We start from the raw sequence: 15,128 nt of genomic DNA on the forward strand, positions 1-15,128 counted from the left end.
TTTTACTATCTACTCTTTATAAGAGCGTTAATATGAATGAATAACAGTTTAACCACCCGAGGCAAAGCAGCATGCTAACAAGTTACTCTCGGTTGTAAGTGGTCTCGAACTCAACAGACTGTGGTGAGTTTGCGCCGCATCGTGTTAATTGCGAAAATTGCAAAGCGCGCGGAATAAGAAATGGATTTATATACATTTGTTTGTTTTGGCTTGACAATTGTTGTCTTTTCTTTTAATTATTGCAGTAAACAAATATGAAAATCGCTTGCTTTCTCTATTGCGCACTCAATAATCGAAGTTTGTATTATTCGTCCAAACATACAAATAATGCGGCACCTATAAATCCATATCGTCTGATGTAGAAGGAGTGTAAAAAAAGGAATAAGTGAAATATTTGCATTCATTTAGCAGTTCTGGGCTAACAGTTGCGTTAATATTTAAATGTAAATAATCAGAGTATTAGAGATTTGGACTGATACTGGTATCTGATGATCTTAAAAACAATCTTTATATTCTTGCAACATGTTGCTACAGAGTATAATAGTTTTGACATACGTATCTTCTGGACCACCGAAACTCCAATAGCCTTAGGACATGATAGGCACCTCGCCGTATACTTTTAGATGAAATCATGAATGAAAGAGATCTGTCCGACCGATTTCAACAATATTTGGTACGTGACATTCCTCTAATATTTTAATGTTGCTGTGTGGAAATAAGCGAAATCGGAATACAGCGACAATATACAATTCCATTTGAAAGTTTCACCTTCCAGCATACAAATGCACTATACTGATACTTAAAACGCAATAATTTCACTTTCAATCGATGAAATGTCATGAAATTCTCACTGGACAATCGATAAGGTTAGAAGATTCTAACGCACCGTTCGACATATAGATGGCACCACCAGGCGCTAGGTTCAAAAAGACCTGTTTGCTTTGGAACACATCCTGTGTATAACCCTATATCTATCTCGATTAGTTTTAGGTGATACGTACAAACGTTAAGTGAACAAAACTATAATACTCTGTAGCAACTGGTTTCAAGAGTATAAAAAGAGGCCGGAATTATGGCCCGGCAACTTTTTGGTTTGCACCACAATAATGCACAATCGCATACCGTATTGCTGCTTCTTGAGTTTTTAACCAAATTTTCACCCAATATCGTGCCGAAGCCAACGTATTCGCCTGATTTAGCTCCGTGTAACTTCTGTATACTCCTCAAACTTAAATGATCATTCCAGGAAAATCGTTTTAATCAATTGAAGACATTAAACTTGAATCGCTACACGCATTGAAGACTATTCGGAAAATGTATAGCATTCACAAACTCTTAGCTTATCTTGTGCTGCGCTATACCCAATTTCAGTCATTGAAATCGGTTAATTTACTATACAAAGTAAATATTATATATAATACAACAATAAACACTCATTCACAAATAAAAAGGCATTCATATAAGAACTTGATTTCGATCGAATGCTATAGTGGTCCAATCTGTACATTTTTGTCAAATAAAACAGTTTTTTTCAGACAAAATCTTGATCGTTAAGTTTCACAAAATTCGATGTCTGATTTGTGATAGAGCTCAATACTCACAGAGGAAGTGAAGAGCCGTTTCGTTGGTCACTTCAAGTTTGTAGCTACGGCAAGTAGGGTATATCAATTTTAACACATGTTCTCCAAATGGCCAATGCCTCTACTTTTCAGAGACCTATGTGATAAGTCCTTAGTTATTATTTTATCATATTAGGGCCATATCCGTTTCATTATCCTGCATTTGGTTGTAGATATTCATATATTTTGTTGGCATATGTGTTTGTGCTCTATCGAAGTTAGAAGATTAGAAACAATACTCTTGGCTTATTTTAATCTTTTACTATCAAAAGAGTAAATATGCAGGTCCAAAAATGATGTGAAGTGTACGGAGAAGATTTGTTGATCGAACGAAAATGTCGATGATCGATGTAAAATGTCATTCTCGTCGAATAACAACACGACAGTTTGCTGAAGGATTTATGCACATGAAGCGTCTAGGATTAAATTCTATTCTAAATTTGATATTTGGGTTCTGCTTGTTCTTACAGCACGAAATTTGCTCCGTTGCATTAAGGACTGTAATTTGAAGCGCCTTGTTACTGGCGACGAAAAGTGGGTTCCTACCACTTCCAAGTCGGAGAGTCACCAAAAAAAAAGTGTTCTGTTGCCTGTTTGATGGGATTATAAAGGTGTCGTTTATTTTGAGCTTATACCCCACAATCTCATGATTAATTCTGAAGTGTATTGTGATTAGCTGGACCAGTAAAGTGATGCACTGAAACAGAAGGGGCCAGAATTGATCAATAGAAAATGTGTACAGTTTCACCAAGACAATGCGAGACTTCATAGAAGTTTGATGACTCGCCAAAATCTTTTTCAGCTTAATGGTCGACCGCATTCTCCAGACTATTGCATGTTCCGGTCTCTGCAAAATATTTATAATGGGGAATCTTCACTTCAAATCGGATCGTTGAAAAACACGTGTATCAACTTTTTTCCGAACTCTGTTACCATCTCTCTAATACATGACTGACGATTTTCAAATACTTGAACCTTCGCTTTTCTAATATTTTCATCAATTTAATTGGAAAAATGCATTTTTTTGAACCCCTTACTTTTCGACCTAAAACTCTAGAAATCAAATGAAAATAAATATTTAAACTATTTGAAGTTTTCACTTTTATTTATTTAGATTTAATTATTAATAAATGCAATTCGTATTTATTATCTAACTTTCCATGGAAAACACTTTAAAATCAATTTAAAAACATACCTACATAAATTTATTTCACCAGTTTTTGCCGCTGTTCGGCGTCTCTCCGGGAAGATTGATCAGTTTACTAAATGCATGTTATCAAAATTTAAATACATATACTGTTTTTTTTCATTCTTAGACGTACCTATTACATGTATGCATATGTTTTACATACGCATATGCATGTACATACAAATGTATATAAGTATGTATGTGTGTTTGTGCCTGCATATGTTATAATATTGACAGCACTTGCCTTTGCGGCATTTACAGTTTTAGTGATTTTATATTTTTTACTTACATGTGTATTTACAAATTAAGATTTATATTTTGATAAGAGATTCGCAGTTTTTCAGAAACTGTCGTACTTCGAATGGGAAACGCATTAAGCATGTTAGAAAAGAAAAGATAGTGTTGTGATTTAAAAACATTTCATTAACCGTTAACTGGTTTGTGCTAGTTTTAGACAATGGCAATCGGTAGTACCTAAAACCAAGTAATTTATGCAGTTAAGAATTTGCTTTAATACCGGTAGAAAAAGCTATCTTAATAATAGTTCGTCTGTTTTTAAAGATTTTTTCTATAAATTCCATTTCTTTTCGTATTATTAACATTAAGGAAATTATTTAAAATTTTTTTTTATTTTCGAACTGCTTGGTCATCATTCAACTTAATTCTACTAACTAAAATTTATGCAGGAAATGAAAATATTAAATTAAAGATGAAAATAAATAGTTGTAAATAAATAAGAGTGTCGTGAATGATTAATTTTTGTGGTAGTATTTGGGTGTATGAACAATTGCCAACATCACTGGGTCAAAGAATTTGCGCGCATGCGCATAAACATTTGTCTTGCATTTATGAAAACGAAACTTTGCACTTTTACAAGCAAATCTATGGCTTGCCACTACATAATCGTTGTCCCTCGCCAGCAAGGCGGCAATTGCTTCGAAGTATTTAGTTGTAATGGTAAGACGTAGTTTTATGCATAGAATAAATAAACTTAATAACTACTTTTAGGCGCATGGAATATCGAAAACGCTTTGAAAGTATTGTACGCGTTTGTAGTTACAGCGACGGTAAAGTTTGTGCCAAAGCTCCATGCTGCTCAGCACTGTAAGTGGACAGAATTGTCGCTCAAAACTTTCTCACATTGCCACCAAACTAATTAAGCTTTCGAGTCATACAAAGTGCTGGAGTAGCAGGTGTGGGCATATCTAAGGTGGCGCTCACCTACCACAATGGCATGGGACGATGTCTGGCAAGATAGTTAGGCAAACTGCTGCTATTTGGCGCCGGACATCCTAAAAAGTGCATATAAATATTTTAGTATTTTTCATGGATTTATAAAACTAAAAACAAACTTACTACAAACGGAACAGGTCTGCTCATCGGTGCCATCACCACAACCGTCACGACCTGAGCAAACGATTGCCGTCGAGCGGCAGCGTCCGTTGCTACAACGATGCGGACAATAGGCATCCTCGTTCTCCAGCAGGCCACCGGCATTCAGCAGACGCAGGAAGAAAGTCGGCATCGAACGCGAGCCACATAAGTGAGGTGGCTCATCGCTGCCATCCCGACAGGAGATAATCGCATTACAGTACTCATATTCGGGCAGACATTCGCCGCTCTTGCAACGGAAGGTATGTGGCGGACATGTGCCCGCTTTCACAGCATTGCAACCCAACTCGTCCTCACCATGCGGGCACTGCTTGCGTCCATCGCATCTCGCTGCACGTGAAATACAACGGCCACTACGCTCACATTGGAACGCCTCTTGTGGACAGGTTTGATTTAAACGTGCGTTAAATGTGCATTCCTCATCCGAATCGTCATTGCAGTCTGGACGGCCGTCGCACACAAAGAACCAGGAGATACATACACCGCTGGAACGGCACTGCGCAATTGAGAAGAATAAAGACATTATTAGATTTGTTGCTCTAAAAAGTTTTCTTTTTCATTAGTTACCTGGAAAGTTCCAGGCGCACAACCTGTACGCTGAGCACTGCATTGCGATTCCACTGCTGTGTCGGACAATGCGCAGTCACATATGCCATGCGTGTTACAAACCGTGTTAGGGTCAGCCAATTGACATTGTCTGTCATTCATGCAAGTCAGTCCTAGTGAAACGGCTTCCGTACCCAATTCAACACGCTTACGAATTTCTGTGTAGAAAAAAAAAACTATTCGGCTTGAAGCCCCAATCTAAATATCACTTAACCTCACTTACCTGTATTCGGTTTGACGCTCAAGATGTTTTCTGTGCCTGGTAGTTCTTTTACTGGCTCGGGTGTTGCCTCGCTCTCGGGCGTTACATCTGTCATCAGTGGTTTAAGTGTTGTAACTATCGGTGCCGCTGGTTCCATTAGCGTTACACGGCTAGCCAATCCCAACATAGTCTGCGTGGTAATTTCAACGATATCACCAGGTGTTGCGGTCGCTTCCTCATTGGGTATTTCTTGTGCGCCGTCGCCTGAGGCTTCTTCTTCCACGTTGTAAGCTGCATTTGATGCTGTAGTAGTCTCCAAAATTAAACTGTCCGATTCTAACTCTTGCGGATGTATATCGTCAATGGATGTTAAATCAAAGGGCATCTCTTCAGGAGACAATGTATGGTCAGTTTCATCAAGATTTTCTGCTTTCGTGTTGCCTTCAGCATTCAGCTCGGTGAAATGTGTAGCGGATTCTGATTGTTGTGGCGCTTCTATATCATTGCTTGCTTGCATACTCAAGTCTTGAGTGTCAGGGTAGAAGGTTAATTTGTCGTCATGCGCCTCATGTGTCTCTGTAGTTTCGATCTGTGGCGGCATTGCCAGTTTTTCTTCAACAATATTGGTGTCAGCTGAAATTACATCTGATGCAGGTACTACGGTCTCCTCTGGCTGTGCGTTAATACTTTCTTTATCATTAGCGTGAGAATCCTCCTTTGATATGACACCTTCCACCTCTGTGACGGCTTCTAATGGTGTCGCTGTAGTTACGTCCTCAGACAAAAGATCGCTAAGTATGTCGGCAATCGATTCGTGTTCCTCAAAGGATTCATTATTAACATCGGTGTGTGACAACGATTGTGGAAGCGACGCATCATGATCATTAAAGTCAATGAAATTCGTCTCGGTCTGGTCATCAAATTGACCCACCATTTCGTCGGTGTGCTCGCTTTGTGCACTATTAAGCATTTCGTAGCTTTCAACCGGCGCATAGTCTAACTCGGGTAACAAAGTGGCGGTGTCTTTTTCAGAGTTTTCATTAAGCGCTAATTCTAAAGATGTTTCTGATAGATTTGCTGTTTCTTCATTCGAACTAATAGAATTGTCTGCTTCTATGGGATTGATATGTTCAAGTGAAGTTTGGCTGAGTGGTTCCAGTGGAATAGTTTCATCAACATTCGTAATTTGCTCAAGCTTGCCTGGATTTTCAACAGCCTGGTTGTCGTCAATGACGTTTTCATGCACCGCCGTTATTATACCCTCTGACGTGGTTTGTTCTACTTCTTGTTTTTGATCATCTCCATTTTCTGCAACTTTCAAGTGATCTTGTTCATTATTAGATGCTAAGATTGCCTCCGGGATAGGTCCCTGCTCTCCCGCTGTATTCTTCAAGTCCTGCTCAACTGGCTTCATATCATCGCCGTTATTTATTCCTAACTCATTTCCATCTTCCAAAACGTTCCTCACCGTGTGAGTTTCGCTTTCTGCCATTATGTTATCTTCATTGACTTCAGAGGATGGAATAATCTCATTATGTTCTTCAGCTTCAACATCATTTGCTTGAATCAGCGGCAGCTGGGTCGTTGCTACGGCTTCATCAACAATTGCAGCTTCTTCTACAATATGCTCATCAATTTGATCATTAGCATTAGCTTCATTTTCTTTTTGGTCAATTGTCTCTTCAGCGGCATTCGGTACACTCGTTATTTCTACAGTATCAGGGGTAAGCTTGTTATCATTATAATCATGTATTAGTCCCGCAACTTGTTGAACTAATTGACTAGCAGCTCCATCATTGTCTACTAAATTAGCTTCATCAGTTACAGCTCCAGTTGATCCGAAAACATCTTCATTATGCTGTTCATTTTCCGCTGGTGAGTTGTCTTCCTGGTTCTTGTTCGTTGACTCATCAACATTTTCTTCTACAACAAAATCATGTGCTGGCTGTTGTGGTTCGTTTACAGTTTCCTCATTGTTGCTTGGTTCAGCTTGTAAATCCTCAGGTTGAAGAATGTTTTCCCCTTGCATTTCTGGTACGATTCGTTCCGTTATTGCAGCAGATACTTCCTCCGGCTCACCAACATTGGCGGTAATCTGCACATTGTTGTTGTGCTCTTGTTCTACAAGTGTCGACTGCGAGTCTACATCGCTTGCGTTTAAGTCATTAACAGCAGTAAAACTTTCATTTTCCACATTTTCGGTTTGCTCTGCTTCTATCGCCGAAGTACTGTCATCTGCCCGTGGCGGCTGCGGCTGTGCTAGTTGTGCATCACTTTCAGTTTCATGTGCTTCGCCAACTTTGTTTTCTTCCAAATGCTGTTGACTGAATTCCGACTCCGCTTCTTTCTGGTTTTCATGCTCAGCAAACGATGGCGCTTGAGGCTGCAATTCAAATTCCGATGTCATGGCAGAAACAGCTGGCGCATTTTGAGATTCTTGGGCCCAATTAGGAGAGTCAGTTATGGCGAAGGCTTCATCTGCATTGCTTGCTTCAGTATTTTCACTATTGAATTCGTCTTGTGCTGTTTCATAATCAAATTTCATCGTATCATCGGCAATGTCTGCTGCATTCTCTTCTTCGTGCTCCACATCTTCGTACATCTCCATTTCGGGGTGAAAATCAACATATTGCTGTTCCGATGACATTGAATTTGGTACATCGGTGGCGTCATGAGGCAACATTGTGGCCGCTAACAACTCATCAGCATAATATTGATTTTGCTCACTATGCTGTGGTTGTGTTCCAGCGGAAGATGAACTTTCCACTTCGCCTTGTGGTACTGGGTTTGGTTCCATATTTTGTTCATTTTCGTTAGCGGTTTGCTCATTCTGATTTTCTGCGTCATTAGTTTTTTTGTTTTGTTGAAGTTCTTCCGGAAAGTTTTGCGATTCTTCTTCAGCAACATGTTCCGTTTCTATTAAATTAGCTGTTTCGATATTGTGCTGATCTTGTGATATGTTTTCTGGCACTTCTTCAGCAGTAAGGTGTTCCACTTGAGCAGCATTAGGTGAATCATTATTTTCAATTTCCTCAGGACGATTTTCTATTCCATCTTCTGGCAAGGATTCCATTTCAGCAACATTAGGTGCTTCAATGTTTTGAGTGTCTTGTGGAATATTTATAACCACTTCCTCTTCGGCGACGTGTTCCGCTTCATCCAATTGCGTAGCTCCTACGGTAGCGTGTTCCATTTCATAGTCTTGCGCTACAGGTATTGTATCAAAGCTTGGTTGCTCCTTCTTTATATTCTGTTCCGAATCGCTATTGATTTCTTCTTCTGTTGGAGTTGTATGCTGCTCTGCACCATATTCATATTCGTTAAACAATTGTGGGGCTTTGTTAATCGGTATTTTGTCCTCTACAATTTGCTCAGCTCCACTTTCGGATGGCTCTTCAACAATCTGCTCTGCTTTTACAGGTTGCTCGTCTCGCACAGGTTCCTTTTCCAATTCATGTTCGTTGAAAGGGTGAGCAACTATATCCACATTGTCAAAGGATGTTTCGGCAACAGATGGTTCTTCAGCAACTTCAGCATCATCTCTGGGTGGCATTGATTGTTGTTCAACATGTGAATCTTCTTTAGTTTTCTCTTCTTCTACCAAATCTGATTGCTTCTGATCTTCTAGTGCGTGATTCAGCTGTTCCTCTTTTTCCGAGATTGAAACTTCATTTATTGGCTCAAATTCCGCATGATTAGATTCCTTATGATTTTCATTTTCTAGCTGATCTTGCTCTTCAACAGACTGTTCTACTTTAACTGGCGTTGCTGCTTCAAACTCTTTATGGTCTTCTGCTACATGATGCAGCAGCTCTTGCTCCGCTATGTGTTCCGCTTCATCAATTGGCTCTGTTTCCACAAAATCTGCTTCTATATGGGATTCCGTTACACGGTCCAGTTGTTCTTGTTGTACGGCTTGCGCAGTTTCCTTAGCTAGCTCTTCAACAGCTTGCTTATGATCCTCAGCCACGTGATCTGGTTGCTCTAAGTTTTCTTCCTTATGTTCCTCTTCTACACTATGCACGTCATTCACTGGTAATTGCTCCACCTGCTCTCCCTCCACTTGTTGCTGTTGTCCGTTGACATCAACTTGCTGCTGATTTTCTACATCGTCACCATCATACTCATCATCGATCTTGTAGGGATAATCATCTGCTACTGGAGTGGTATCTTGTGGTAATATTTCATCAGCTGCTATTGCATGTGATTGCTCATCAGCTGCAGCAGGTGTTAATAACTGTTGTGCAGAAGTTGTTGGCGAATCCATATCGGCATCAGAATTAGCTGGAGATTCGGCTATGTCATCGAAAGTCGATTGCTCCTCTACACTATCGTACCGCACTGGTTCAGCCGCGGAGGCCGCTGTTGTTGTGGTTACTGGTGCAGCTGTAGTTGTCGTTGTCGTAGTTGTTGTGCTGCTAGTCGTACTGCTAGTTGGTGCTGGCACAGGTGCTGCAGCTTCGGTGGGCACTACAACATTACCCTCCACACAAAATCCACCTACAAGTTTGGCAGGCGAAGTGCACTGGCAACGACCGAAAAGATTTGGTATGAGGAAATCACAATGGGAACGTGAGTCAAACATCTGACAGTGGGCATGACTGTAGCATACGGAACCAGGCAGAGCCGCTGGAAGTAAATTAATGTAAAATTGCATATTATACTATCTGAAAATGATTCTGGTGAAGTTGAATGTGGTTGTGGGTATAAATAGTGTGTGATTTAATAATAATAAATTTATTGTGAAAAATTCATTCAAGTAAAGTAAGACCGTTTGGAATTGGAAGTCATATAAGGTTTAACGATCTGGGAGCTGGATACTCAAAAAGGTTATGATTTCTTCATCATCATACTCCACGTGTAGGGGTAAATTTTACTTACACTACTATTTTATACCCACTTTTCTAAAACACTGTTCCTTTAGGTATTATCCACTCTACCTCAGAGTGATTTTGTCGTACGATCTATGCAGGTTCTAAGATGTTTCCTCTAAAATTTCTAGTAGAGCACTAGAATATTTTCGAAATAATGAGATAACGTAGCGGGAGAGCGTACTGCTCTCAGAAACAAGAAAACAAACAATCAAACAAATTTCTTCTTTTTCCTCAACAGAAACGATTTTACATTGTACTAACAATTGATCCAAGTGAGGACGTTCTTTGGCATTTCATCAGGAAAGCCAAGAAATAGAACGACATGGCGCATTTTACGTCGAGGTCTTAAATTGAAAACGTAGAAGATGAAGCTAGTGCAGGAACTGAGGCCGGTCTACGTTTCCAAGTAACATCGGTTCGCCCTATAGGCTCTTGAAAAGTTTTAAGAAAATCCGACGTTTTCGAACCAAATTTTGTTAAGCCCATTTCTCGCTCAATGGATTAAGCAAAATTGGTGCATTTGAGGCGAAGAGCAACGTGAAGAGATTCAAGAGATGCCATTTTATCCAGCAAAAGAACGGTTTGGTGTGGCATTTAGGCCGGCGGATAATCCCTTTTCGATTCAGGTCTTGGAGCAAAACAGCAAGCGTCACATTCGCCTGTTACCAGTCGAAATGCTCGATCGAGAAAATGTCACCACCTTGCAAATTAGGGCGAAGTTAACTATAAAATATTGCAAATAGATACCCAAATAATGATAGATAGATTTCTTCCAATATAGTCTCTAACATATTTCCAAATGCTAGGTAGTTTATAAAGTAATACCTGGTATTAGCCAATATAGCCAGAGAGTAAACTCGTATCGATGCTAGGTATATAAAGATTAGGGAAATCCAAAATTAGCTTGTTGTTTTTTTTTTTTCTCTTTTTTGTTGCAAAAGAATTTGAAACCTACAAAAGCGTGTTGCACCTGCATAGCAATTGCTCCGATGTGTTTACCAACACAAAATTGCATTACACATACATAGATATTGTTGGTATTTGTGGTTGGAAATGTGGTTGCTTGTGGCTGTTGCGTGAATGCAACAATGAGGCATCTCGGAATGCTGCATAGCAGCACACCGTAACAACAACACAAAAAGCGAAGAAAAAACACACAGCGTCCCATATGTGGCAAGTCGCCATATATACCAGCACAAGCATATAGGCTTTTACATTTATATGTATGTATATGGAAAATGTACGTCATTGTGGTGACCCACTTTGCGCGCGTACAGCTAACCGCTCCAACAGCTCCGATAGTCAACCGAAACAACCTGTTTTCACCGGCAGCTCAAGTGCAGCGTTCAATAAATTTCCTCTTGTTGCTTTATTCTATGCTTCAATCGGTTTTTTTAAGTTTCGTTGCTGATTTTTATTAATATTATTATTGTTGTGGTTAATGTTATTGGTTCATTGTGGCAAGTTTAATTGTGGCGAGACGACGACAACCGCGGGCAGCTGCAACAACAGCAACAATCACACAGCCGAGACGCGGCGACAAAAGCATTTCAAGAGCAAAGCCAGAGACTAGGGCAAACTGACTGTTGGACTGACTGTGCGACTGACAGTTCGCGGTTGAGTAGCGAATGGTGAATGGTAAATGTTGAAGCGCTCGTCACACTTTTGTCTCAGTGGTTTTATTTTGCTTTTGTTGTTTTTGCGACTGTACTATTGCTTAGCTGCCTGCTGCCAATATGTGGCCGTTTACGTCAACGAACCTTACAGCGTCCACGACGCGTCGGCAGCCAAACGAAGACACGACGCAGACGTGCATCATTGGCACGTCCCAGCCGTTGGCTGCGTGTCTGATCACTTGTTGATCGTATGAGGCATCGATTGGTGTACGGCAGATTATCGATGTCTTTAGCGCCATTTCTTATTAACAAACTATTCAACATTAACTATAACTTAATGGGGATAGAGGAGAAAAGTGGTTGATTTTAGTCGTGTTCTTCAAGAGTTTAAACAAATAAAAAACGTTAACTTCGTTACAGAAGCTAAAAACAATTTACAAAAAAGAGGTTTCCTTACAAGATCTTGATTTTGATCGTTCTGTTTGAAAGACGCTTGTCCGATCTGAGCAGTTTCTTCTAATGTTCTAGCCATTGGACAATAATTGATGCCAAATTTCGTAAAGATCTCTTGTCAAATAAAATAGTTTAGACTAGAGTAGAATACTTAAACACATCAATCTTATAACGAATATTCCAAATAGAGGTACTTTTTTCAATAGCCTTCTTTTGACAAAACAAGCGTGAGTCGCCTTAAGCTGTCATATCACAGATTTGGCAATTTGTGTAAGAACTGAAACCACTCGATTTTGACAAGGGACATCGCTTCGTTCTATGGGCTCTTGAAAAGTTCCAACAAGATCCGACTTCGAGCCAAATTTTGTTCAGTGATAAATCCCATTTCTGGCTTAATGGGTATGTAAACAATCAAAAATGCCGCAAGAGCAACCTGAGGAGGTTCACGAGCTGTCATTTCACTTCCGATTGGTCACCAAAATCATGTGATATCACACCGTTTCACTTTTTCCCGTAGGGATGTGTAAAGTCTAAAGTATATGCGGGAAATCCCGCTTCGATTCAGACCTTGAAGCAAAGCATAACGCGTGAAGTTCACAAGTTACCAGTCAGGTATAGCTACGGCCAACATTTGAATGAGATAATCTTAAAAAAATTAATGCCTAAGAATTTTATTTCGAGTGATAGTAAACATTCCCTATAAAATTTGGTGCTTCTGTGTTTTTTTCTTCAAAAAAAAAGACGGTCTTTTATATATATCAATCTTTAAAATAAACATCCAATATACACTAGTGCTTAGGAATGCGAACTAGACGCATTATTTTATTGCAAGCAGAATTTTAGCGTAGAGTTATTTTATGATTAGACTGGTTTGGGTGCCTGGCCTGTGGTGTAGTCAGTATTGCAGAAAAATGTAAAACTGTGAAGTTCACCTTCTTACGACAGATACTTCAGTCTCAATAAATACTGAATGGAAACAGTTATGACCTTCGTTGGCCTCTAGTGGTTCACCAATCGAGTGCTCGCACTCAGACCAAATCTGCAAGAGTTTGTGAACCACCAGGAGGTGTGTAATCGCAAAATCTTCTTGCCCATGGTGAATCGCAAGAGGTCTAGGGAGCTCATAACTCGTGATTCGTGCAACTACTACCGCTGTCTGGATGAAGATGAAATAACATCAACAAAATACCTTACAAAATACTATACATAACTCAACTAACTTTTCCTAACCGAAGCAATAGGCTTACCGAGGAACCTGAAAAACTTTAAATGCATGTAGAAGCCCACCCAAGCATATGTAAGAGATGTCCTTACAGATATATAGCAGACTAACTAAGCGTTCGAGTTTAACGAATCGAACAAACATTACGAATTGTTTAAACAACGTTAACATGTCCTAAGACCCATTCATTATTGTATTGCGCTTCTTTCTTTTGTAGAGACGTTGTTATTATTATTATTATTATTTTTTTTTTTTTTTTTTTTTTTGTCAATGTAAAAAAATTGATTAATCCCAAGCCTAAACTTTGCAAATCAAAACCATATAGCCTTGAAGAAAAGCTAAGTATCCGCTTACACCCTTTCGTCGAATTTTCGACAAGGGAGCAGCGCTCAACGTTAAGGTGAAGAGGAATATAGGTGAGCACATTCAAAATTGCTTCCAGCAATAGCGGTCGTGTTTGCAGGTCTTTATCTTCGGCATCTGGTTATTAAGTTACCCACACATAGTATGTTGGCATATTCATTTGTGCACTCACACACCTGGCTTTAATTATATGTATGTGTACACTCAGCAAATGCAATACTGATTACCATTGCCATTACCGCTTTTATTGCGTTCGCGATTATGATTGTGATTGCGGGAAATGCACGAAAGTATGTTGCAACAATTTTCATTGCTACATTTGTCCAACTGCATAAGTGTGCAGTGCAGCAGTCAAGCAAGTGACCGTCGAATATGGAGGTGAACATTTGTCCAGGGGCAGATTAAACATCCCTGTAGGAAAAAGTTGTTATGAATGTTCGCAATAGAGTTATGTTAGGTGCGATAGAGTGATCTTTGCATTATCTCGGTTTAAGCAACTCTTTTTGAAATCTAGAAATTTCAAGTCCCTCATCCGAGGTTGTTTTCTTTTTTTTTTTTTTCATTGAGAGTGTTTTTACACCGCTGGTGTAAATTCCAGCGCATAACTCTGGAGAGGAATGTTTCGCCTTCAAACAAAGGCTAACCAGAGCCATATGTGAAATAATCGTTTCTATCCACTCCCAAGTGAATGGCGGTCAGAGAACTTTCCTCACTTGCGTGAACTCCATCCTCACGCTGTTGTAAACTCTCCTATAGCCGCATAAGCGATGTCTGCGGCAATAAAGAAAAGGAATTTTAAGTCCATCCTTCAGTCTAACCACCATAACCCATTTGAGCGTTAAATTATTGAATGTTGTTTCTTTTTTCAGGTAACAGAGCAAGATGTCGTCATACCCAACATACGTTCCGCTTGCAAAACGTTCCCGCATGATACTAACCACCTCCTTATAAACCCACAAAACCCTTATAATCCTAGGCATGTTTACTTATGATTCGATCCCTTTGAAAAACTTCGTTTTCCGAAGCTACTTCTATAGAACTTTAAAGAAAATGAATCTACCTTACCTCACAATATGAGCTAACAAATGCATTCTTCAATTGGTTGTGCCCGTATATCAAAATCATGTATAACACACTTGGCATTGACATCGGTCCAAACGCACAAGCATCGCATCAGCTTTACACCTAGAGGGTGCTTAGCTACAGAACCACTTAAAAGCTCACACATACCGCAATGAATGTATGCATTTGAACATAACTGCACCGTTGCACGCACTCACGCACGCGCTACTTTTGACACAGATTCAATTTCGTTTTCCGGTCGCGTGCGCATGCGAGATCACTGTTAACCGAAATGTGAGAATTCTTTAACAAAAAGGCGAGAGATCAAAGAAACAGCATAATATTTACAACAAAGCAAAACGAGCTAAATTGAAAACAACAACTAGCATTCACATATAATTTATTGAAGACAATTTTCGTGGGTATGAGTGGCTCTGCCACATTAGGCGGCCGGAAAAGACCGGCAATGCCGCTGAGCGACGGCACACAGCTGATCGGCAAACGCAGATGAGGCTGAATGAGGACAGTGG

General features: G+C 39.7%; 1 protein-coding gene across 1 annotated transcript in view; it reads right to left on the reverse strand.

Annotated features, from left to right (window-relative positions):
• Positions 1–2,696: 2,696 nt before the first annotated feature.
• The window catches only part of LOC108967023 (putative mediator of RNA polymerase II transcription subunit 26), a 55,856-nt gene continuing 43,424 nt past the window's right edge, over positions 2,697–15,128 (reverse strand). Inside the window, exons 5-8 of the mRNA XM_018930233.1 lie at positions 5,030–9,637; positions 4,768–4,964; positions 4,165–4,696; positions 2,697–4,100 (exon numbers count right to left, since the gene is read on the reverse strand). Coding sequence (XP_018785778.1) covers positions 4,030–4,100; positions 4,165–4,696; positions 4,768–4,964; positions 5,030–9,637 — 5,408 coding nt within the window. The 3' untranslated portion in view covers positions 2,697–4,029. The remainder of the gene's footprint in view (positions 4,101–4,164; positions 4,697–4,767; positions 4,965–5,029; positions 9,638–15,128) is intronic.

The sequence above is a fragment of the Bactrocera latifrons genome, unplaced genomic scaffold, assembly GCF_001853355.1.
Source record: "Bactrocera latifrons isolate USDA-ARS-PBARC rearing strain unplaced genomic scaffold, ASM185335v1 scaffold_172, whole genome shotgun sequence".
Taxonomy (NCBI): Eukaryota; Metazoa; Arthropoda; class Insecta; order Diptera; family Tephritidae; genus Bactrocera; species Bactrocera latifrons.